This window comes from Melozone crissalis, unplaced genomic scaffold (genome assembly GCF_028551555.1).
Source record: "Melozone crissalis strain CALT ecotype California unplaced genomic scaffold, PUWL_Pcris_2 ptg000023l_1, whole genome shotgun sequence".
Lineage (NCBI taxonomy): Eukaryota > Metazoa > Chordata > Aves > Passeriformes > Passerellidae > Melozone > Melozone crissalis.
Genome location: NW_026535801.1, coordinates 19,257,138 through 19,283,650, shown reverse-complemented (window position 1 = coordinate 19,283,650; position 26,513 = coordinate 19,257,138). Strand labels below are relative to the sequence as shown.

The 26,513-nt window shown below is 40.9% G+C and overlaps 1 protein-coding gene across 2 annotated transcripts; it reads right to left on the bottom strand.

Moving 5' to 3' along the window:
- Positions 1-25,043, bottom strand: NFE2L2 (NFE2 like bZIP transcription factor 2). 2 transcript variants are annotated; one of them, XM_054278514.1, is made up of 5 exons: positions 24,980-25,043; positions 6,658-6,927; positions 6,402-6,497; positions 5,870-6,049; positions 1-3,984 (listed from the first exon to the last, which is right to left on the bottom strand). In XM_054278514.1, the coding sequence occupies exons 1-5, from the start codon at positions 25,007-25,009 to the stop codon at positions 2,776-2,778; spliced, it is 1,785 nt and encodes a 594-aa protein (XP_054134489.1). In that variant the 5' UTR covers positions 25,010-25,043; the 3' UTR covers positions 1-2,775. The 2 variants fall into 2 exon arrangements, with proteins under 2 accessions (XP_054134489.1, XP_054134490.1); XM_054278515.1 differs by lacking the exon at positions 24,980-25,043 and adding an exon at positions 24,637-24,679.
- Between the last annotated feature and the right edge of the window lie 1,470 nt (positions 25,044-26,513).

Here is a 26,513-nt window from a genome sequence, read left to right as displayed (position 1 = left end):
CATGATTTGTGTGATGTTCTGATGTGCTGTCTTTGGTTCCTTGTTTAAGACATTAACGTGATTTTCGTGTATTGTCCACACTGAGGTGGAATATTCTTAAATCAGTCTGTGGTCTCTGACAAGTGTGTGTATCTTAAAATTGTGTGGAGCATGTAAAATCTTGAGTATCACTGAAATTCACATATCTGACGGATGATTCTTTTTCTGCTGTGGGTGCTACAGGTTGACATCTCTATTAGCTTTTCCTGAACTAAAGTAATCCAAGTATCTCCACAGAAGAAAAAATGGCCTTCATGTAGAAGATAATATCGCAAGATTGGAAACAGAATAAAATGGTATAACTGGCAAAGACTGCAAGAGCAATGGTGCTAGTGTGCTGACATCTTGAAACTTGTGGTTAAACAAGTTAAAATAGCATGGAAATTTAAAATTTCAGTATAGTCCATAATGGATTAAAATTTGTTAAAATAATTCAATTTTGTATCAGAATAAAGTGTATATTGTCAAATGACTTACAATCTAAAATGCGTTGGCATCACCTTTTTTTAGTGCTGTGAAGAACACTTAAGTGGTCTAGAATTACTGCAACACATTTTCTTACAGGATCATCTTTCCAACTTGGGACTGCAAGCCAAAAACCCTTGGTTCGGGCCAGCTTTTCAGCTTTATTCCTAATAGTTTTAAAATGGGATGTTTTGATCAAGAAACAAATGGCCTCCATGTGGCAGCTTGTCAGTGTATGAGGTCAGCAGCGTGAGGCTTTTGACTTGGCAATGTCACTAGTCACTCAGATTTGGGAGCATGCTCTGTACCTCAGTAATAACAGTAACAAAATGAAGGTTATAATTTGCAATCTGATGTTTTCATGTATATGAGTAATGAGTAATTTTTTTCCTCAGTGATAGTGGGGGGGTTCAATGGGAGAGCAGCATGCACTGTGGTGATGATGTGAAGAACACTGGTTTAAACTGAATGCAAGTTGTCACAGACCAAGTTACTTTAGACTGATTCTTCACCTGATGAAATTCAAACAAGGCTGCTGCATTAACTGCAGGTTTTTTGCTGTTGAGCTTTTGTTTTGGTAATGGAAGAAGTATCTTTGTATTGTTTTAGACAAACGGATGGTACAAATAAAGCAGTGCCTGCAAAGGCTGTAAGGAATGCTGTTTGCCTTTGGCTTTCACATTAGTGAAATTAAGGAACAAATGGGAGTGCAGGGCAGGAGTTTACTGAGATGTCTGTTTTACAGCCAATTTGTAATTAAAGGTATTTATAGTGCAGCTGTGGAGAGAATTTTCTGTGACAGACATTTGATAGCGTAGTTAATGGCAAAGGGAACCCAGGAGTGTTTTAGGTGCTCTGTGCTTTGCCATCGGCCTCTGCCTGTGTTTAAGAGTTGCTGTGTATCAGTGTTGACTGTCTGGAGCCATGGCTGGGTGTGCTTCTTGATGCCTATGCTCCAAAATTGCCATCTTCAAATAGAGATTAGTCCTCTTGCTTTAAGTGGCAGCAGTGTCTTGCATTCCCACAGTGCCCACCCATCAATGGCAAGAAAAAAATCAAATCAAGCATGCCTTTTAGAACTTGCACAGGGATGAAGAGAGTTTTTAATGTTCAGATCAACATGTCTTACAAATTATACATTTTATGTATTGAAAAAATTCAAAACAATCAAGTGCAATGAGTTCTTTTGAATAGTAAACAAAACCATGCTATTTATTTGCCCATTTTTGACTCTTTTATAAATCATAATTTGAACTCCACAAAGCATTTCAATTCACTGAGCAGAGATTTCAAACAGGGCAGGTGGATGGCCGCTAGTATGCAGTTTTCCATAAGCACCAAAGTACCAGCAGGGAGAGGTGATGCTCATTGACTGAAGTCAGAGGCACAGTAGTGTATTTCTAGGAGAATTGCTCAAAAGCCTGCAGAAATTTTAGGTCAAAAAAGGCATAATGATGGCAATGTTCTAACAGATTTTAAATGCCTTTGGAAAAAAGATTTCATGAATTTACATAGTGTTCAAGGAGGAAAACAAAAACTGTGAGCTTAGCATAGACTTGAAACTTTGTGTTACATGGTCTTTCCAAAGGTTATTAAAACAAAGCTGAATGAAGCATTGGTAAATGCAGACACTGGTGTGTGATTGATAATTATGCTACAGGAAGACTTAGCCTTGGAAAACTAGCAAGGATTTCTCTCCTTTAAGGAAATAAATGTGTATGAAGTAGAGTTAAAAAAGTTTAATGAGCTGATAAGGCAAAATCAAACACTGAGTGTCAACTTTTATACTAAATTAATATATTAAATATAAAGCAAGTATAAATGTGTAAGAAAAATTGGGAACACTACTGCATATTTATAAAAAAATATAAGAAGCCATCCTGGTTGTCTTGCAAGAAATTATATTCAGAAGGCTAAAATCATTTTTTATTATATATATCAAATCTATGAATATAACAATAGATAGGAACAGTATATAAATATGGTATATTTAAATATTTACATATATATGGAAACTAGTCAAAAGTGGTGCTATAAGAAGGAAATGTCTGTTATTAAGTCGGATTAAAAATTTTGTATACGCCCATCTGCATTATCTGATTAATCTTCAACTTGCATTTTCCATAAACTAATCAACAACTTGAAAATTATCATTGCATAGACTTACTTGACAAATATTACTTAATTCTGCATTCCACCTCACAGTAAAAACTACCATGATAATGATACAAAACTAGTAACTCAGAGAACTGGAACCAGCTGTACTGCCCTTCAAAGTTTAGTCCCCGACTGCCTGCTCTTAGGAACAAGAAAGACATTGCCATCTCTAGTTTGCTGCAGTGAATATTCACTGGGAGAGTAAGGCTTTCCATCTTCATCGCGCAGCATGCTGAAGACCTCGAGGTACAAGGTGGTGAATTGCTTTTTCATTTGATGAAGGCTCCTGTCATGCTCTCCTTTTTCCTTAAGCAATTTTTCTTTCTCATCTTTTAGGTTACTCAAATCATGCTCCAGTTCTACTATATTTTCCAGTTTTCTTTTACGGCAATTTTGAGCAGCCACTTTGTTCTTGCCTCTCCTGCGTATATCTCGAATAAGCGTAAGCTGGGCTTCGCTGAACTGCTCCTTAGACATCATTTCACTGAAGTCTGCAACAGGGAGATTGATGATTTTTTCAACAGGAAAAGGGATCTGCAGAGCTCTGGCTCTTTGCTCATCTCTTGTGAGATGAGCATCAAGGCGGCCTGGAGGTTTATCTTTTGTGAAGGGAACTCTGGGTTGGCCAGGAGCAGGAGGGGGTTCTGTCTTTGGTGTGGCTGTATGTGGCAAACTTGATGTTTGTGTGCTTGGCCCTAAGGAAGAAAACACCTGATCCTGGAGGTGCAAAGAGTACAGACCAGCACTGCTCTGCAGCATACTTCCAGAAGCACTATCTGTGTCTTCCATTTCAGAATCGCTGCAACCCAAAGTCTTATCTGCATAGGCAGATGATTCCACAGAGTGCTCTGGCGACGCCACGCTGGAGCTTGCATTCAGTGAAATACCAGAGTCAGAATCATTACATTCTGCTCTGGTCCCTGAGTGGTTGCCATTAAAAGCTTTACACAGTGCAAAGTCAGAAAGATCAATAGGTTCACTTAGAATCTCTGCCAGGGACTGACTGATAGTGTTCGTTGCTGCTGCATCACCGTTCACCTTTGTATCAATAAACGTGGTGTAGAAATCCTCACAGAAATCAGGGTTTGAAGGGGATGTGTCATTTAAAGAGTTCACACTCAGCTGGCTGGTGTCTTCTGGTGGTAAAATGCCCGAGAAGGGGCCCTCCATACCATCCAGGAAATCTGGACTGCAGTTAACATCTTTCTTCAGCATGGGTAATGAGCTGCAGTAACTGTAGCTGTTGTGCATCTCTGCTGGCTTGGTCTCAGGGCTCGTCACTGTGCTCACCTCAGCCAGGTTATCATTTTCAATGTTCAGGCACTAGATGGGCAATGCAAGGGAGAAGTTGAGCAACACATCTGCAATTGATAAAATCCTTTTCTACAACCCAAAAGCATTAAATAGCAACCAACATGGACATAAGGGGTTTTGTTAACACTGTTGTAGTCTAGATGCAGCACCCTTGTGCTATGAAGAGGCAATCAAAGAAGATGACAGATACCAAAGCAAAAGCACAACACAACTTTGTTCTGGACAAAGCATTTTAGAGTAAGAGAGCAGAGCCTCTCAGGCTCAGAGCAAGATGCTGAAGACACCCATTCCAATGAGTTATAGAAACTGCAATTGCTAGTTGCTACCAGGTCTGAACTTCTCACAAGCACCACTGCTAAGAATGGATGAGTACAGAAATGTAAAATTCCTGAATGAAACTTAATGAGCATGTACAGCAAACAATGACTTCTAGAACTATTAGTTCACAGTTCCTCAAAGCCAAGATTCTTCTAGGATTTACTGAATGAAGGAGCTTTCAGCACAGAGCAATGCACTGTTGGTGAAGTAAGAAGAGTGCTAACATGGAGCCAGGCAAACACATTAGTTCAGCTGGCTAACACCAGTGTGAGCGTCAGACTGCACCACTGACGGGCTTTCACTGGCTACAAGAACAACTTTATAATGAGCTGGCAGTTGCCTAACTGAAGCTGAAATAAACAGGCCTGCTATCCCCCAGGAATTACTTAACTAGAGGTTGTTCAATGCTTAAGCTAAGACTTTCAATGTGAGAGCTCTATTTTTCCATTTCTCTAAACATAATTTGTACAAGGCAGTGCCCTTATTTTAATTATCTTTTTTTTCCAAGAAAATTATTCAGTTACTATTCATAATTACTGCAATATATTACTTTGGTTTGGTTTCTTAATGTTTGGTTTCTTATTTTCACCATCACTGCTGCCTCTTCACAGCCAATTGCCCTTGTTACTTATGTGGGCTCTTTAAGCCTAACACAGTAATCAGGTTAGAAAACTAGAAGAACATAAAAAATACAAAAAGATGAAGGGAAGAGGGAGAGTGGCAGGAAAAAGCTAAATCAGCTTTGCAAATTTTCATTTTAGTTTTTTGAAATATGATTCAGATTTATGGGCACTCCACCAAGCAATCATCTCTTGTATTAATAGCATAAAGTAGAGTAGCAGCATGCTGGAAAGCATGATGACATTCTACAGTAATATATTTGAAAATAAATTTATTCAATTTTATAATCAAATATAAGGAAAACAGAAATATAAACATAGGATAAAAATCCCTACATACTGTCTGCATTAGCAAAGTGACTCTTTTGTTCCTTTGAAATATCCAGTTCCCATACATTACACAAGTTCTTCTTACTGAGTATGTATGAACAGCATTCATATAAATATACCTGACTCTTCTGTGTACCTAAATATATATTCTATTATCAGCTTTAAAAAACCTTTTCCTTAGACAAAACTTGAATGCAAGAGTGATCATATTCACACAACTGGACAGTTCCAAAAAGCCCCCAACATTTACAGTAACACTTGTGAAAACAATTCCTGTTGCAGATCCCTGACTCAGAACTGTCCATTTCTGAGCAGCTGCATTTTATTGGTGGTCACGCTGTATCACACAGAGGCAAACAGTGACTTGCCAAAACATGAGGAAGTTCTGACTGACAAGTGTTTTGTTAAGGTTTATCCATAAACAACTCATTTCATGCTTTCTACATGTTTTTCAATATATTCTTTTTGAAAAAAATTAAAGCTTATATTGACGTATAAACATCCTACAGGTGTAGAAACCAAGTCGCAGCCAGCATCTCTTCAGATGCTATTGTACTGCCTTCTCCAAAGTACTATAGTCCTCCAAAAAGAACATGTTTTGTTCTTCAGGTACTTGTTATACTAACCTGTAACTCTGAAAGGGACAGTAATTCTTCCCAAACTTGCTCTATGTTCTGCATATTCTCTGCATCAGTGGGTTGTACTAGATCAGGGGATTCAGGTGGCTGAGTTTGATCAGAAGAAACAAAGGCTGGGTTGCTATTGACCTGAGCAGGAACCAGTGACTGAAATGCAGCTGAAGAAGCCTGAAGGGTTTAAACAAATAATTAAAAACCTGAACAAAACAATGTTAACTAAAAAAAAACACTCAAAAAACCAGATGTACATTTTCCAAAGCAAAAACCTAGTTTTTGGAGTTCTGCATCATTTCTGCAGAACAAATAGGTGTTTCTTAAGGAAAGCATTTTTTTTAATATAATGGAGTATTATAAAAATAGGCTCAAGCCTACTCAGTGCTTTATGTCAGCTGAAGCCAGCTTGAGGAGAAAACTCAGATCACAAATTAGTCTTATGGTGAAGACAAATCTTAGTCAGAGAAGACATGAGACTGACCCTGTGGAAAAGCACCCATGAAACCACTGAACTGTGCATTCTTACCTCATGCTCATCTATAAAAGGGAATGCTTCTGCCAAGAGCTGCATGCAGTCATCAAAGGACAAGGCCTCTGCTTCTGGTTTTGAAGGCTCTGTTGTCTAAATAGGAAAGTTATGAAAAAAGGTTAGTGCATGTTTGAGTAACAGAAGATATTCCATTACAGCAACACATGCAAATTCACTTTAGGCAGCCACTAGCATTATGCCTTCCTGTGAATGGACACAAAGGGTTAAACACACTCACACCACTGGAGTTTACCTGTGAGAAAGCAACGGGTGGCTCAGTATTTTCTGGCTGAATGCACTGAGCTGGCTGCACAGGAATGAATTCACCTGTCTCTTCGTCTAACTCCAGCTGAGCCAGCAAGGCTTCCTCCTGCTCTTTTTGGAGCTGCTCTTGTCTTTCCTTTTCAAGTTTCTTCTGCTTCTCGAGTTCATACTCCTTCTGCCGCTGCCTGGAATCAAACACTTCACGTCTCGCCCCAAGGTCTATATCTTGCCTCCAAAGGATGTCAATCAGGTTCATGTCCTGCAACAGAAATGCTTTTTTTAAGCAAGATCCTTCCAGGAAGAACTGGTTTAGAACAATAGCAAAGCTTTAAATCTCTGTGTCAAATGGGTAGACTCATGTAACTGAAGCTTATTCTCTTAACCCTACAAAATTACCAAAATAAAACTTGGCTCTCTATGACCTTTCTGAAGTGTGTGATCTGGTGGCTTGTCTTCTGTGGCCCACACAGAGGCTCACAGAAACCAAGAATTTATTACAACTGGTAAGGTAATACAGGAACTGGCCAGAGGATAAATATATTCTTCTTTTTTGACTTGTCTCATAGAAAACATGAAGATACAGAATGAATTTGTCACAAAGGAAGTAATTTTTAGGAGAAAAGAGAGAAATTGAGAAGTTTGACCATGTAAATTTTTTTTCACGTGTTCTTGTAAAACTGCAAAAGCTGCCTAAAAACATGATGGAGGCTTCCTGAAGTAACTATAATAGCCATGCAGAATGTATTTTGGATTAGTAATGTTCCATTCTGGTATTACTCTTAAAGATCAGCAGAACAGAGCTTCAGAGCTGCAGGAGAATCTGGTTTCAAAGACCCCAAGTGACATAACATCACTAGCACTAAAGACAATTATTAAGACTATTAGTAAGAAATTGTAATTGAAAGCTTAGTCTGTGCTGATGTTCTAAATGTGGCTGGTTTGGAGCAGCTGAATATAAACAGTGCTTGCAGGGTCTCAAATACTGTTAATGAGTTGGCCCCTGGCTCATCACAGAGTCCAAATGGAATTCTGCTATTTAGGAAAGAGCAATTGCTTAATACATATTATGGCCTACAATTACTTTTAATTTATTGCATCAAGGCTTTTTATGGGGGGGGGGGGGGGGCAAGGGGCTTAATAGATTCTTCTGTTTTAGTTTTTTACTGTTCAAATAGTCAATATTCTCAGGGCTGAAGTCTAGAGTATTTTCTTCTATGAAGAAAACACTCTAACACTCTAAATGTATTAATTTGTATGCCTGCTGATACAGAATTTTAACATTTGCTAGCCACATTTCTCAGATGGGTAAATGCCAACCATTTAGCTGGTGCCTGGAAATTTGTGATTTTATTATGCTTAAAATTACCCTTCAGGGCAGCATGTGAAAATAATGTTCAGTGTTGGGCATCCTCATCAGATTAACACTGTACAAGTAATACACCAAACACTGCATTTCATTTAAACAGAACCTTCCTGATTCACTCAGCAGCTCTACACCCAAGACAGAATTTTTTGCCACCATATCAAATTAAAACATTCCCTTCCCTCTAGAGGTTATTTTCAAATAGAGAAGCAAAGTAACCTGAATGCCAGCTCATGCTGCCATTCAAAATGATCATGTCTGTACAACAGCTATGGCAAAAAGCTTCAGGCCAAATCCACATCTGAACAAACCAATTCAGTGTCCTCATTCCATATGGCATGAACGACTTCTACTAATAACTAAAAAAATATATTTTTACTAAAATTGGGTAATTACGTAAAATATCTTTGTGTAACACAACACAGGCACTTCCAAATCTAAAACATATTTAATATACCTTGCTGGGAGAGACCAAACTTGGCTTTAATGGCCAGCAATGAAGAAACTGAAATTATTACAGTGGCTGCCCAAGACAATGTTTGGTCTTTCCAGATTGGCAGGGTAAAATGAACTAATTAAGTTCTGCAGTAATTGCAGATACTGCAATATGGTATAGCTTCATTAAGGGCCAGTAGTTTACCAGCTGCTCAGTGTCTCCTCCTGCAGCAGATCCAAAAGTGTTTCCTAGTCTCTGAGCATTTGCAACATGTTCTGGATAAAACTGCAGGATCTGGATTTTAGGGCTCACTTCTGAATTATTCATTTACAAAGCACCATTAAAAATGAGACTCAAAAGATTTTTTTTGTGCATGTGTGTGTATAATGCACAAAAATATCAGAACTGGTGCTCAGTTTCAGGTTAAATAATGAAAAACAAAAATTTTTCTTTCTGTAGCTACAGAAGGCAAAACAAATTTTCCTTAAGAAGAAAATCCATGTAGCCTTGGTACAAAAACTTAAGACCCAGCTATTACCTTTTTCAGCCATTCTAACGACAACATTCACTATCCAAGTAAGTAGCTTTGGGTGCTGCCTCCTCTGTGGGATGAGATGTCTCCAAAGACACCAGCTGACCAAAGAAAATGCTGTGCCTGTGCACCACTTTGTGTGTGCAGCAGCCAGTTCAGGATTCTTTTTTGAATGAATATGCTTGCATACTTACCAAGATTGTCAGGATCTGAGCTGTTGTCTGACAAATATGACAGCACTGATTGGCTCCTGTCACTATTTTTAAAGTGACCATATTTAGGTCAGTGTCTTATCTCTAGCAGACAGTTGAGCTTGGCCAAACAGTGTCATGCTCTACCCTGGAGGGCATTGCTTGTCAGGAGCACTTTTAAATTTTATTTAGTTGTGCTAGTGACACTTAAAACCAAAAGGATGGGTTGTTTTGTTTTTTGTTACCAGCATGTAACTGAAAAAGAGCCCTCCTATTTTCAGTCTGAAAAGCTGTACATAAATACAGCAATATTAGTCTTAACTTTGAATAACAATTCAACTAATTACTCTTCACATAAATGGGCTATATGGAGGAAGTGTTCTTCTGGTCAATATGCTGATATGTAGTATCTAACAGCACACTGATTTAAATATTAACCTGCCATTTAACACTTATCTATAATTTCAACCATTGCTTTTAGTAATACTTCCCTTTTCAAGAAAAAAAAGTATTGTGGTGATTAGTCCAAAGCCTCAGGTTAAAGTTAAGGGAGTCAACACTGACAAGTGATTCACTGAGGAATGAATCACAACCACAAGCACGCGGTAATGGCAAAGAACTCTTAAAAAACCCCTTGCAGTCTAAAGCAAACATTTTGCAATTTTGTTCCTTTAGCCTCCCCACAGTCTTCCTCTTTATTTCCCTGCCCTGTCCAACACCAGCACACACATACACAGAGGTACCCACACAGGCAGGCATTCTACCTCAGGTTCACCACTGAAGCAATTTTCCTCTTCTGCTGTGAAAGTATCCCAGGAGTAACTGTGTACTCGATGCCCGGAGTGTAAAACTAAAGCTATTAAAACGTGCCCTCCTCCCCTGTGCAAGGGCAACCTGCTGGTTTTTAGGTGCCTCAACATGATGTGCTGGTCTCAGACAGACTCATTTGGAAAGACAAGTGAGCACAGAGTGGCCTCTAAACGGCAACACGTGCACTGAGAGTCCTGTGAAAGATTCATCTGACCCAGAGCTGGCTGCTGCCCTTCAGAGCCAGGCTGACCACTTCCCTGAATATCAGACACATTTACAGCAAAGGCACAGCCTCATGTGACAGCCTCCACAAGCACCCACTTGTTCTTTCCTCAGTTGTGCAACTTCTTGGATTGCATCAGAGGAAATGCTGGGCTTGGCAGAGCCAAGGGGCCGCAGGAAGAGCCCGGGCTGTGCCCAGGAGGGATTGCAGCAGAGCTTCCCCCTCGCCTGCAGCAAAGCTCCTTCCCTCTGAGCACCAACACCTTGGCCAGGGCAAGTGCACTATGGGGTTCAACCTGGGGATTACTGCCATCCAACATTCCTAACTTTGGAGAAAATGGTACGAGTTTAATACTTTTCCCAAGCAGACAAACAGTGATTTGATTTTGGTTGATTTTGGTTTGATTTTCTCCACAATTTTGAAGACAGAGAAACAACTTCTCTCAACAGAGGACATCTTTGCTTTCCCATGATCCATGTAGGCAGGAGGTGCCTTGTACTGATGGTTTGATTTTTCTGTTCATTTAGTGATATGCTCTTCCAACCACATTGATAGCTTAGTTTGGACATATAAAGGCACTTTTAATAAGATAAACATAAATGTTAAACAATTCACATTAAGCCACCATCTGGCCCTCAATGGAAATTTTCATGTTTTAGATTTACATATCAGCATTTGCCATCTGGGCAGAGTCTGTTATACATTTTATGAGAAAATCTCTGACTACATTGTAAAGTTTGACAATTAACTCTTATTGCTCCTAAGCAAATGTTTGCAGAAGGGTAAACAAAGGAAAGAGACCCTGTTTTCATGTTACTTTCATGGACTGACTTCCATGCTTTAAACAAAATGCTAATCTTTTGTTTCATCCCTGTCTGGTTTATCTGACTGGTTTTGGTGCTGTTTGGAATATGAGCCATTTACAGGTAGCCTTGCTAGAATGGAAACATCCAGCAGCTCAAGTGTAAGCAGATAAACAATCTCAGCACCTTCAACCCATTGTAAGCTATTCCCTGGATACAGAGCACATTGTGAGGTTTGTGCATTTACTTCTCCAGTCATGCCTTTTGCACCATAAATTGAGACAACACGAGCAGAATCTCCCACCAAACCAGGATTTGTTTTCCTTTCCCATGATGTGTTAGCACCTAACCCCACAAACACAGATGGTTTCCCATGCCAGCAGGAGTCAGCAGAAGAGCAACAGAATCAGTGGCTACTGCATCCAGCAGGGAGCTCAGGCCAGCACTGCACGAGGAGCAGGAAAGCATTCCTACAGCTACCCACAGAAACAGACACGGCAAAGTATCCCTCACTTCTCTTATCACTTAGGTTTTCCAGAAAGTGAAGGGAATGAAAAAAAAAAGCACCTTACATTTCTGCTTTAATTAAAAAAAAAAAAAAAAAAACCACGTGTTGGAAGTGAGACAGGCTCAAGGACCTGAGACACTTCAAGGCAAGAATGAAAGGAGGCCATCAAGTAATACTGGCAGCATCTTATCACTTAAGAAAAGCTCAGTGGAAGCAACAGCTGAAGGTTTTCACCTCATTGTTCTCTAGAGGAACTGATTTTGTTCAAATAATTTTTAAGAATTGTTTATAAATAATTTAATATTTTCAGATAATTTCTGGCATCTCCATAACTACTGTTTTGTTTTCTAAATATTTTTCAAGCTAAGTTTCTTAATTACAGCTTACAATTACAGAAGAAAATTCTGGACACATAAGCCTTATGTTTAAGGGAGCAGAGAAAGCAGATAAAGTTAGCCCAAACTTCTAACTTTTTAAAAACAATCAAGAAGAATGGGGGAAAGGGAATGACAGAAGTTGCTTACACTGGTGGGCAGAGGGGTACAACAGCAATTTCAGATGTCTGAATTCAGGGTTTGGAAGTGTGACAGAACAGATAGCTGTCAAACAAAGCCACATGACAGCAACCTGAGATTTGTGAACACACGAGGTCAAATCCCTGGCTGCCCTGCTGTCTGCTGTCCCACCAAGACCTGAGGAATCTGGAAGGAAACAAGGTGCTTGGATGGATGGAAGGGGATGAGGTTTTTTTGTCTTTCATACCTGTGCCACTTAACACTGGTGTGACTGTACTGACACTAAACCAGTATGTTTTGACACTACACCAGCCTGCTTCTCTTTCTTTATCCCCATTTCCTCTTAGTGGTCCTGAAGTCTTTGGATGCCTGAGCCACAAAACACTCTTAAAGCTCTGGCAGGCCAACTTACCTATGAAAGGACTCAAAATGGGTTGAAAACCCCTAGCTTTAAAGAAGTGATATTGCAAGAGAATTTTCACCTCCTGTCTGTATAAATAAACCTGTTAAATGCTGTCCATGCACATTGTGAGGTTTGTGCATTTAGTTCTCCAGTCTTGCCTTCTGCACCATAAATTCATTCTTCAACATTCATCAACACACATTCTTCTGCCCCAACAGAGCCACGTAAGATCAGCTCCTGAAATGTTAAGTCTATGTGTGCAAATTTCTATTTTCTCCTAACACACATATCACAGTCCAGACTGTACCTCCCACTGTATTACAGCAAGCTATCTTACTAAATTTCTAGTTGTCAGGATCTACACTTATAAATTAGATTAGTCAAAAATTTCTTGGCTGGATTGTCCAGCATTCTTAAGCTTCACGTCAAGCCTCGTCTAAGGGCATTACTCTGACAAAGACTGGGAGAAGTTCTGCCTGGCTGGAAGTACAATTCTGGATATTACTCACCCATTCTCCCAACTCTCACTCCAGAAACAACTCCTCTGAGATGTGAATTCTTTATGTATTTTACCTGAAATGTCATCTTCCAGGAATGGTATCAACAAAGGCTAAGCCTATATATACAGTTCTCAATATGATGGTTTTCTTGAAGGCATTCCATGGCAAGCAAGCTTTCCAAACTGCCAGGGAGAAAATACACCTTGTATATGCCTTGTAAAAAACAAAGTGTATATAGATATATATGTCTTTTCACCCTGTGTAGTGAAAGGATAAGTTTCTTTAAGCCTGAAGAATGTAAAATGAGCAAGAAGGTAACTGCAATAAAAAACAGCTGTTGAAGGCTGTTTAGGGTCATCAATGCACCAGCTTTATTTCAATTCCAAAACCTGCAAATTCTAAACCTAACAGTAAAGCAAGACCAAAGCAGCTAAAGGAAAACACCTACATCAGAAACACAGCAAAGAAGAGGAAAGGGAAGGGCACACACAGCTTACTTCTTCACTCTGGCAAGTCTTCTCTTATTCTGCAAAATCAATCAGTCCCCACCTCCCTGACACTCCTTAAAACACTGGGCATGTGCAAGTGCCTCCCAGCACTCCCAGCCTGGGCACAGCAGCAGGAGCACCACTCTCATCACCAACAGGCCAAAACACAAATCTATGGCCTTTTCCCACCACTTCTGCTCTGCTCTGAGGTGACCATTTATGGTACAACAGATCAGGGGACTCTTCAGTGCTGCCAATCTTTCTGCAGAAGACTGTTTCATGATCTATATCAGACACTCCAGAAGCAGCTGTGCTTTTCTAAATTGTTTGATCAATACATATTTGAGATGATGGGTTTAAAACAGTAGTTTAGTAGAAGTTTATTACAGAGTGTTGGTTTCCAGAGGCTGAATGGGATCTGGACTGATCTCACCTCAACGTACTTTAAAAAAAAATTGAAACCCCAAATCCACAGTCTCATTTGCATGACTTACAGAAAGCAAAATCTTTAGTTTGACATTGGTACATATTTTCTTTGTCCAGTACCTGATTTTTCCAAAGTTATCCTCTAGAACTGAGGACCAGATCTATCATGCATTATTATCTGCTCCAAATTCCCTTATTTCTGCCTTAGTCATAAAGAAAAGACAGAGTAAGGTCTAACATGGTGAACTGATTACAATTAATTTTTCTTGAATAAACTGAATTATGCCCATATTTACAAGTGCTACCATGGCTGCTCAGAACAAGCTAAAAATGGCCATGGTTGTCATCCCACTTCTTCAAACTTAGTCCTAAAACTCTTGACATCCCAGAGTGCTTTCTGAAGCATTTGTATCTAAAGCAGTGAGCCATACATGTTTTCAGAGCTTTGCTGTTTTAGTTAAATGAGTTCTGCTTTTCCCTTTTCAGTCTTGATTATATTGTATTAATCCAATTTTCCCTTTTCCACAGTTTATTTGGCTAGTAGTGTTGCAGACCCTTACACTCCAATTCTGAATCCCTCTTTCAGCCTGACAGAGTTATTGACTTACTATTTCTTTATCTTGCATCAGCAGCATTACAAAATTCAGTCAATAAGCACAAAAAAGTTAATATGTATTCAAGTTACAATCTATTACACAAGTTGCATCATGAACTTGGGAGGCCGGCAAAAATACGGGATTGTTTACCAAGAGTGGCTTAGTCTGTCTGTTTGATTTTGCTTGATACATCAACAGAATTCTGCTGTGCTGCCCCACAAGTAGAGAGAGCAATCCTGCTGTGGCTGACTTTCTAGCTGCTGTCTAATCACCATGTACTGCACCACATAAATCCATTTTTAAATGTATTCACACAGCAGCCATCTCAGACAGACCAGCTCTTCCTGAAACAAAATACGACTTTAATGCCTTTATTTGTGTTTGGAAGGTTTTTTTCCTTCCCAAGTTAAAACAGCACCATAATGAAACAGGCATTTATTGAATTTTGTAATTTATACAACAACAACAAAACCTTATATGTAAACAAATAATATGAGAAAAATACTGCTGATCTTTGAACCACAGGAATTCAAAAGCCTTTGCATCCCACTTTAATTTAACAGGTAACTGTTTTTCAAATACTGTAGGTTCAATATAGAAAATATTATCTTTAAGCTATTCTGCTATACCCAGCCAAACATGTACTCTGCAGACATTGCCACAGGATACTCACTAGTTTATACACAAGAGGATTTGTTTACAATAATGGCTCAGTCATCTGGGAAACATGATCCAGTCAAATTATAGAACATTCTTTTGTCCAATCAAACAAATCAGGAAGCAAAATGAACATTGGAACAGAGACAAGAACCTAAAAACTCCAAACAACATTAGGTTGTATAAATCTAGTGTTGTAACCTATTAGCCACTATTGTGATTTCACACCTTTTGGAAAAGCAAGTTTCAAACCAAACATGAAAACTGTGTGTTTGAGGGTCCATATATTCTCCAGGATTATGTCTTTCTTGTACTACACGTTTTCACTGCCTTGGCATCTCAGTGTAAAATCCCCATTTCCAGCTGTCGTTTTGCTGATGGCTGGGCAGGTCACAGGGACAGCCCCAGCTGGGCCATTGCAGCTGCAGCACGGCCGGGATGGGGACACTGCACACTCCAACACCACGGGAGGCACATCTTGTCAACCTCCACCCCACTCATCTCACAAGCAACTTCCTTTGTTCTTGCTGTTTGTGCACCCGACTACAGTGGCAAGCAACTGGAGTGCCTGGTGAGTTAGAAAGCAGTGAGGTTCACCCAGTGTCCGGGCAGCACACACCCAGCAGCCCTCCTTCAGAAACACAGCTGCTGTGGCTGCACCAAGGAAACTCCACACAAACACCTCATCAGCCAGGAGTACTATCTTAAGACTAAAAGCTTAAGAATAGGGTTAAACTGCAGGGAACAGTGTTTGCTCCAGATGTGCCTATATCTGCCAAGTACACAGGTACACAGTCCCCACTGAAGTCTGTGGGGCACAGGTGTTAAATAGTGAGTCAGTCCTGCAATTAACATGCCCTTTTCACATAGATAATCCATACAGACAGTGCTGGGAATTCAGTCAGTGCACAGTTCTCACTAAACAAGCAGGGTGGGAGTTTTTTGAGTGTTCAACCTCTAACTTCTTATTTAGTTTCTGCAAGGGGAAAAGAAACCAAACCCAGAAAAGAGGCCAAAAATACATTGCTATTCAACTGCTTACCACTGGGCAGTAGAGAATCATAACAGATTTGAGAAAGGGATACCCAGAGGGGCACATTTTAGCTGTGCTGGCAATATTTTTCCAAAAGAGTAATTCATGGTTAAATGGCACTGTGAACTTAATTTGACACTGTGAACAGAATTATTAGTGACATACTTCAGTCAAGAATAATACCATTCAACCCTGCACTGTTGACCAAGAAGACTCTGCCTCAATTTACACAAAGCATCATAGAAATCATTATTTAATTTGCATGAAAAGAGTTCATACAGCTTTCCCCTTTTCTCTAGCCACACCAAGATACTTGAGTTATCCTTCTGTCCATAGAATGAAGTCAGAGTAGATTTTACTCATTTTCTTAAGCACTTGTAATCCACACATTTATCTGCAAAAAGCAAGCCTCCAGAAATCATCAGCCCCCACAAAGGCTTCAGCAATCTCTTTCACATGAAGGTCCTGCAAAGTTAAACAACTGAATCAGAAAGCTCAGTAAGGGCCAACAAGTCAGGCATCTACATGTCAATTTATCATTTCTTTCCACAGTGACAGCTTTTGCTTAAGAAAGGTAAACCCACTGAGGAAGTGAACAATAACTGGGCAGAAAACAAAAGCTCTGTCTGTGTGCTGCATTCCAACCCTCACTTTTCAATTTATAAATCCTGAAAGCAAAAGGATCTAATTCATCTTCCAAGGCATAAACCAGAGTAGGTAAATGGTTTTACAGCTCTTGCCAAAGTAATGCTCAATATCTTCAAAAGAGCAACAAAACTGCAAAACTCAGTCATAATTAACTGTCCTTCTGTCTAAATCAAGAGCCTCCACCACCCACCATTTTCCTTGGGGCTTTTTCCATGTCTGTTCCCTTGGAGTATACAGGAGAACTCATAGTCCATTTCATCAAAAACTCTCATCCCAAGCTTCATTTTGAATTTAAGATAATTCTGTGGGTCTGACCTTAGTGACAGTTTCAGAATAATCCAAAACACTCCATTAACAGTTTTATTATTTAAGTGGCTCCCATTCTTCACTTTGCTGACAAAAATACACTTTGAGAGATGAAAGATGTCTAGAGATTTATGCACTAGCTGTCAGCTGAGCAGTCTCCCAAGAGTGGTCAGCACAGACTACATTCCTGAAGTGATCGATGATAAAGGATTACAAATCAAGCCAGAAAAGATTCCACGGCACTACAACATTTCACTGAGTCACAGCAATTCATACTAGTTGAAGAACTAACCTGGTAACATTCTAGTTCAAATACTAAAACCAAAATAGAAAGCACAGTATCAGAAGTCATTGTGCTGTAATTCTCTGTGACAACCTGTTACAGCTGTTACACAGCTATAAGGCACATTAATACAATGTGCATTTCCATAGCCAAATAATTAAATTTAAATAATTTGGAAGACCAGCTATCAGAAATCATAATTTAAATTCAAATATAAGTTCTGGTTTTCATATTATGCTATTTTACTAGCACCATTTTTTGTTAGAGACTTACTTTTATTTTCATCCTTTGGCATCTTAAATCGTACTTGTTTCAAAAGTTTACTCCGGTTTGTTTGATTTCTTTTACAAATATCAGTGGGACTATCTTCCAGAAATTCCTCGGATGACACAGATCTCAAGACCCATCTACAGTAGAAACACAGCCAAGTGTGAATATAATTCTGTGTCATAAACCAGAAAACATGTCCATGCATCTCATGTCAGGTAATTCACAGTACAATGCACCAGGGTCTACAGTACGCTTGTACCAAGGACGTGACTACATTATCTGCACTGGTGCAGACACATCAGTGACTCCTCCTGTGACAGTGGTAAAGTCAAGCATTAGTGTCACAAAATGGGGTGGAATGCCCTACTGACAGGTCTTGGATGACCTCTGCTGCTACAGTGCCCATGTTCTCCTTCCAGCCATGAAGCATCCAAAATTCTTACCCTTCTGAGCTGAGCTGCACCAGCCTTCAGAGCCACCCACTCATCCCTGTCATCCTCTCTTGTCCATTGTTCTGCTACCCAGATGACTGTGGAATACGTCATCTGGCCACATAACTGCACGCAATCCAACTGGAAATACCCTGATTTAGAACAAAATTCAGTCTTCTTACCCAAGAGCATGTAACTCAAGCAAGCAGCTCCTGAAGGCAGCAGGAAGAAATGATGAGGTGTCCCCACCCTGGCTGGCTGCAGAGCAGACATTAAACTGGCCCTCTCTCACAGGGGGAGCAGGCAGCATTCCCAGGGGCACACCTGCACCAACCACATGTTGCCTGGGAATTCTGAATGGGCATCTCCCAGTGGGGAGCGCACACAGCACAGGAAGCTTTCCACTCTAATTACAGAAATAAGTAATAAGAAATGAACCTTTTACCACAAGGTTTCAAACAAACAAAAACCCCCATAATCTTATTATCATAGCTCCTTACAGCAAAACGGTGGTGATGACCTGAGCAGGAAGCAAACCCAAGTCACAGCAACTTTTCACATAACTCAGCTGTTGAAAAGTCACTGCTTTAACAATTTGTAGGTATTAATTTTCAAACACAGCAAATAGACACACCCTTAATCATAAAACAAACCTCCTCTTACAGGCACATATCAACCAAGCTCCTTCTGAGTCAATTTCCCAAGTATGCAAACTTTGTTTCGCAAGCCGACTCCAGGAGTGGAATTTTTGTTATACTTACAAGAGACAGCATGTAAAATCAATACAGCAAACAGCAATAAAACTTTGAAACTGCAAGACAGAAGTGGGGGCATGGAGGGAAAAGGTGATATCTTTACATTTCATAGCAATACAGAGGACACTTCCTTAAAAGGTTTCAAAGAGATGGTTTCCAACTGATCTTACATAACTTTGTTACTGCAACTTCAATCTTAAAGGAACTTTCTTTCCCTTTCTCTTCTCTTTTTTAACCAGATTGCTAATAATAATACTGCAGAAGTCAGGCTAAAAGTCTAACTGCAAGACATGTACAACATTGAGTGGTTTCAACTCCCTCAGTACTGCAACAGCATCCACAACTATGACATACCTTATGAAATGGTTTAGGTTTAGTTTACATTTAAAGATAGAAAACATTAATAATCATTTACATCATTTACAGTACCTTCCAAATAACTTTGATAAACAAACATTGTTTTATATTCCTTCTTCTCAGTATAAAAACTGCAGCTGACCAGGCCAAAATTACAAATCTGAACTGACATAATAAAAAACTTCAGCTGTACCTGTAGTGCATAAATTGCAGCCACATAAGTATTATTTCTAAGCTATACCCATTCTACTAGAGCTGTGCCAATTAGTACATGTGCTAGGGTTTAATAATATATTACTGAACAGCAGTTATACTCTGCTGGTAGGACAATGCTAATTTAACTTTGAGTTATTAACACTCTGATTCTTTCCTAATAGCTTTCCAAGATCTCCAGAACAATATGTCAAAAATCTAAGTATTTCAAAGTGAATATTAAAGTGAATATTAACATATAAATTAAGAGGCAAATACAAAACCAATGTATTGACATGTAATATTGAAAAATCAATGTGTCACTGAAAGAAAACAGAAAATATTTCACCAAGAATTCAAACCAGCAAAAGACAGAAAACAGAAGATCCTTCATAAGACAAATGCTCCTCTTCAAAGCAGTCGAATAATTAAACACTTCTATCTGTACTAGATGTTGCTACAGATTGCTTGGTTACCCAAATTAATATTTAATTTAAATGTATGGTGCCAAATTAATACTTAATTTAAATGTATGTTTCTGAGAGACTTTGCTTCCATTTGAAATGACCACTGTTGGTATACCCATGTCAAAGTAAAAGTAAAGGAATATTAAAACAAGATAATATAATGGGGAATATATTTTTTAATTTCCTTATTTTAAATAATAAAGAAAAATTAAGAAATATGTATCTAGAAATCACAGATACATAAAAATAGGTGTTGCTGCTCTGATTGCTTCACTACGGTGCTGCACAGAGTATTATCATTAAACTTTTCTAAAGTAAAAGAGTAAAGTACTATAAGATAATTAAATTCTTGTTACTGCCAATTAATACATGACTGTCACTAGCTTTGCTTTTCCTATAGAGAAAGCAGTTACTGGGTAGGAAAGCTGAAAGTACACAATGCCTATCTTAAATTGAAGGCATTTTCCAGTATCTGTTCCAGATAAGCCTTCCACTGTTTTCAGCAGTTTTATACACCACAGACAGCACTGCTGCCTTCAGTTCTTACTGCTGGTTTAATTGTTTACCTTAATGAAACAAATATGCCATAAAAGAATTGCAGTTGAGCAACCCTGAGCGGCACTGTGGTTCACTGTATATCAGTCATCCTTGGATAACACAAATTCAAAGTCATGACTTCCAGCTCCTCCTTCCTCCATGATTTCTCATTGGTCATACTGAAATACTTGCAGAGGTAGCAAAGGAAGTGTTTTCAAAACCAATTAAACCAGTATACTGCTGAGAAAGGACTAAGCCGACCAAGGTGTCATATTCTTTCCCCTTCACCTAAAGCGGCATTCTGTGGCACAAAGTCCAACTTTGGTATAATAAACTGGATCAGAAAACTGAACAGACTTCAAACCCTTTCAAGTTTTCTAGGAATGTGCTACATTAAAATAATAGGTTACTTAGAGTTGGAATGAGATGGAGGCCAAAGCAAACTTTAACCAGGTGATTAACCCGGAGACTTTGCAGGACTTCTTGCTGGCTGCAACTCAATCAGCAGGGGATTAATATTTAATTCATGCCAGTGGGTTACTGCCTGAACTTGTACTGCACTGGCTTCAGCCAAGACAATCATTGCAAATACACCACACTTGCACAAACTGGCCTAAATTTAGTGAATGCTTTAGTAATTTTAAAGCTTATCTTTATAAATGCAAAGAGAAAAAAAAAGAAAGGAGTGCTCAAGATACAAAAATCAACTAATTTCTTCTTCACAGTGAGTCACACACCCAGTGTTACAGGTTGGGCACATGTGGCATCATTTGCTGGCATCTTCATCTGGACTTTCCATATTTTCTCCTTCTCCCTCAAGTTCACTCTTTTCTGAGGCTGCAATTGACTCTCATCATTCTCCTTATAAAGTCTGCTGCATTCCAAAAACTTTCAGTGACAAACTCCAACAGCTTTCAGCATTTTGAATTTTCTTAATTCTACTGAAGGAGCAAATACAACAAAATTTTACAACCATGTTTGAAAAACTCTAGAAAGGAATAGCATGAATTGATTTTACTCAGAACAAATACTTCACTTGGGTCCTTCCACTTCTAGTGATCCTCAACATCACCTCACAAAGCCCAGCATACTCCACAAAGGTATCTGACATTTTTTTAACAAAATAAATTCAAGATGCTATTGCTACATTCATTTCAGCCAGGATCACGGAAGTAGCAGTACCAATCAAACAGGTATTTTTCTGCTTTGCAAACTGAAGAGGTAAAGAAAGCAAAAGAAATCAATCCAGTATTCAAGTGCACAACAGACACGATAATAATTTCCAACCATTTCCTTGTCTTTCAAGGTTATACATCACCTACAGCATTCTTATCCAGGATGAGTAACGTCTCTATTTTTTCAATTAAAAAAGAAAAAGAATAAAGTAAGAGACAGAAAGCAAAAATTATTCTTGCCCATGAACATTAGCAGGAAGTGAACACAAACCTTCCTAACCACCCACACAGTCCTATAAAAACATGTCAGCTTCTTTAAAGCACACAAGAACAGCCAGCTGCCTTCTGCTTACAATGGATGTTCTTTTTTATTCCAGTTTGGTCTCTTTCAAACATTTCCCAGTAAATTTTTATAGCCAATCTCTTCTCTAACTTTGAGTGCTAAATATTAATTTCTTCAAGTCAGACAGTCAGGTTTTCTGAGACCATGAACTTGCACTTCCCCCAGTTTCCAATACAACTCTAATTTCTTGGCACATTTTAAAGACATGCTACAGAACAGGATTAATATGATGGATATTTACTACACTCATAACAATATCCATTAGCTGGTCTCCTGAATGGATTGACAAGATCAGCTCCTGCTAGGCTACATTCATTTCAGCCAAATATGCTACACTGCATTATATCTAACGCTGGCTTCACTGAAAGATATTCTTTCCTAAGTTTTGAAGGAAAGAAACCTCTACCAATACAGCTAAATAGCAAGGTGAGCACAGAACTAGTGGAAATGTCAAAATAAATGCATTTTTACTTAAGGAAGTGCTTGTGATACTCTCTCATGTACTTCCTCCAAACTTGTCCTACATTTTAGTAGATAACAATATATTTAGAAATATGGGCATTTCTGATTTTCATCCATTAATAGGTGTACATTAATAGGTGTATCTACAGATACATTGAGTAGATATTCCTATTCAATAATGTCATTAAATCTCATTATCAAGAAACTAAAAAAAAAAAAAAAAAACCAAAAACCAACAAGCCAAAAAGCAAAGACTTGCTGCCAGCCCTGAGCGGGGTACCTGTTCAACTTTCCCACAAAATGTACCCTCGTGGAAATGAGAGGCTATCAGAGAATAAAAACAAACCCACTCACTTGACAAATTAATGCAGCAGGTCAAAAAAATAGAAAAGTATGTGTAATTCCTCATTAAAGCCCTCTGTACTGAAGAGATCATACTGATTGAGCTGGAGACTCTTCAGGACAGCTTTCTAGGCAGGAAAACCCTAACAGACACATTTGCATTCACACTCAATTATTTGTCCCCTTGGCTTTGCCAATTGTTGCAATTAGTCTTATTTCCAATCTAGTGCAACTCATGGTTTCATTGTGTTGGAAAGGGAATTCTTTTTGCCCTCTTATCGTGAGGCTCAAAATTTAATAACTAAGTGGCTTGTTTTTACAAGGTTACAGAAAACCGTTTCAAAAACTTCACATTTACTGAAAAGTTACTAAGTCCTGCCTTCTCAAGTGTTATTTGAAACATCCAGACCACTTGTTCCACTGCAATCTTTTTTCTTGGATGGTTTGAGGTCCATGTAGGCAACATTCCATTTCACCTCTGTGCACAGAAGTGCATCCTCCTTCCAGGCAGAAAGGTACAACAAGGGAATACTTTTTACAGGAATATTGCAGGCAATAGTTCTGCTGAGTCCCCCAGAAGTACATAGCTGAAAGTGGAGGTTTTGTATTCTGGTTAAGGAGTTTGATCAATCCCTACACACTTACCTTCACTGCTAGGTACACAGACACTACGAACATCCTTCCCATCTGCTGGCTTGCAAAATCTGAGGGGCTAAATGCAGATTGCATCTCCCCTTGTTAATTTTGAGTGAGCATTTTATGGTACAGGGAATTTTCCATTCAATGTATACACTTAGGACTATATATGTCAAAGATGATGATAAGTTGCTATCTAAAAAACACAGTGCCTTTTCAGGCCAGGTCTGCAAGAGAAGCAATCAGCAGCTGCCGAGCTCAGATAGGAAATGTGCAACAGGTGGCTTAGTAAAGAGGGTTTGACAAAAGCAAATGAGTAACAAAAGTGAGGTTTCTGGAGGAGAAGTCACAGTGGATTGGGGAAGAAGGTACAGAATCATATATTCAGGAATTGGTCTGTTAAGAGTACTTCAGGAATGAGGCAGAAAGTGCCTGGATAATAGAAGTAAAATCAAATTCACACGGTGCTTACGTAGCACCGGCCAAGACAGTGATTTCTGTTGGAGTATTTGCCAACAAACGGAGGAGGCAAGGTAGAGGTCATGGCTGTGCTACCCAGGGCTAGAGAAACAGATGGCCAAGCAGTGTTACAAGCAGCCCACGACTCAAAAGGAACTATCCAACGAACAGAAAAAGGTACATCCAATACTGCTGAAGTCATATTACCTGTAGGAAGTACCCACTTACATATCCTAAAGCATGGACAACGTTAGAAGAAACTACTGCATAGCATATGCATAGCAACACACACTAGAGGAGCATCACAACACTTGAGACCTAATTTTGCGATATGAAAAGAATTAAAGCAGCTCCAGAACAATTTTTAATTATTACTTCTTTAAACCTAGCATTTTGTTAATAAGGATATGCTTCTATTTCAAACGCCCAAGAAAAGCACAATTACATAAATTTATAATGTCGTTCAATTATGTTTTCAGCTATTCACACCGCTCTAGTGCAACTAGTTTGTAACACAACAGCACTGAACTCCGGCAGGCTTCCAGAGAAGAGGCTCCACAGCACACGAGTACGAACCACAAACGCCTCTGAGCCCCAGGACAGAGCCCTGGCAGAGGCCGCTCCGGCTGCGCCTGCCCCGTGCCCAAAGCCCCGCCGGGGCTTTCCGCAGGCGGAGGTGCCGGGGCTCCCCCGGGCCGGGCTCCGCGGGCTGCGTGTGCCAGGCTGACCCGGAGCCCAAGGCGAAGCCGGGACAGCCCGCGGTTGTGCAACAGCCCGGGAGCGGGCCCGGGCCGCAGCAGCGGGAAGCGGCGGTAACTCACCCGAGTGCGAAGCCGGAGCGCTCGGGCCCGCCGGGGGCAGCGACTCGAGGCTGTACCCGGCTCGGGCAGCCCCTGCGGCGCCGGCGCTTCCCCAGCCGCTCCCTCGGGGGCGGCCCCGGCCCCTGGCCCTGCCCGCGCTGCCGAGGCTGCGGGCGGCGGCTGCGGGCGGCCCTCGCTGACCCCGGCCCGGCCCGGCCCCCGCGGGCAGCGCGGCCCCGCCCCTACCGTGACTCAGCACGTTCCGGGGGGCGGGCCCGCGCCACGTGCTCCGCCGGCTCGTGACGGCCGCCCCGCCCCTCGCCCTCACCGGCCGGCCCCGCCGGGGCCGCGGTGCCGCTCTCACCTGTGCGGCGGCGGCCGCCTCAATCTCCATGGCGCGGGGCCGGCTCAGCGAGGGCCCGCACAGCGCGGCGGCTGCTGCTGGCCCGGCACCTCCCGCCGCTCCTTTCAGCGCTGTTTGGGGACGGGGCTGCGCCGGGACGGCGGCCGCCCCCGCGCTCCGCCCCGGCCCGGCCGGGCAGCCACTCAGCGGCCGCGGGACCCGCGGAGGCGGCGGCTTTCCCGGCAGCGGCGGCGGCCGTGCCGGGCATCTCATCCGTGCTCACCGCTCCCGCGGCCCAGTGGCCGAGCCCTGCAGCCCCGCGCCCCCTGGGCAGCCCCTGCTCCGGGCGAGGCCGGTGAGTTCGGCAGTGGAGCACTGCCGGCAACCCGGCGGGCAGCCCCGGGAACAGCCCCGTGTGCGCCGGCTGCCGCTGCCGGGCAGGGGATCCCGAAGGAGCCATCGAGCCAGCCGAAACAGAAACAGGGAGACTCGGGGTTGGCGCGCACCAAGTATTTGGAATTGGTAGCTCCAGGCGAGGTTCCCCTCGGAGCGGCAATGGTACTCGTCCTGATACCATTTTATCAACCTCTTCCGGCTATTTAATATGCAACACAAATTAAAACATCACATCACAGCCCCCAACACATCTGCTTCTCAGGGGTAACAAAGCACGTACCAGAGCGTGCCTAAAAGTAAAGGGGGATGCTTAGAGCAGACTGGCCGCAGGCTGCCATCCTTACACGTGTCAGAGATGCCAAATTATTGCAGCGTCTTCGCTTAAAGCACCTGTCGTTATATGGTAAATTACATTACTCAGAGAGCAAAGTGAACTCCCCTTGAAAGTCAAACAGTTCATCAATTCAGCGCCCTGAGCACCACTTTGAAAAGGGTCTGCTGCCGTTGTGTGTGTAGCCTGGCTGATGGTATGTGACAGTATGTACCTTTCACATGATCCTTTGATCACTCCTTGAGCCCATTTCCGAGGCTACCTGCAATGAGTAATTGAATCAAATAGTGTGGAATTAGGACACTCTTACTAAACCTATAAATCTCCCTATTCCCTTGCAGGTGTTTAGTTTCTGTGCTTTGCAGCCAGAGCGCTGTGCTGAGTTTCTCTCAGACCCTGCTTTGGGTATGCACAGCTGCTGGGTTGTTGGTGCCATTTAAACAGAGCTAGGGTGAAAATCTCATTTTCAGGTTTGCCCTTCAAGGTACAAGACTGTGACTTTACAACTTAAAAAACAGCTCAAGTGTATAAATTCAATACATCTGTAGTAATTTAAAAGTTCTTTGCACCTTCATGTTGCAGCTGTGTGTCTACTCAAAGATACTGCTTGCTGTAATTATATGAAATTTATATATCCCTTGGAAGGAAGAACCTGCAATTTAAGTAGATTTCTTAGATGTATATTTGAAAACTGTACAAGATGTAGTGGAAGCACTTCCCTTACAATGGAAGTTTAGTTAAAGCACGTCCATGGAGCCACTGAACACATTGTGGAGGTTAAGCAGGAGATGAATGAATTAGGTACATTGAAGCAGCTCTTATGATGAT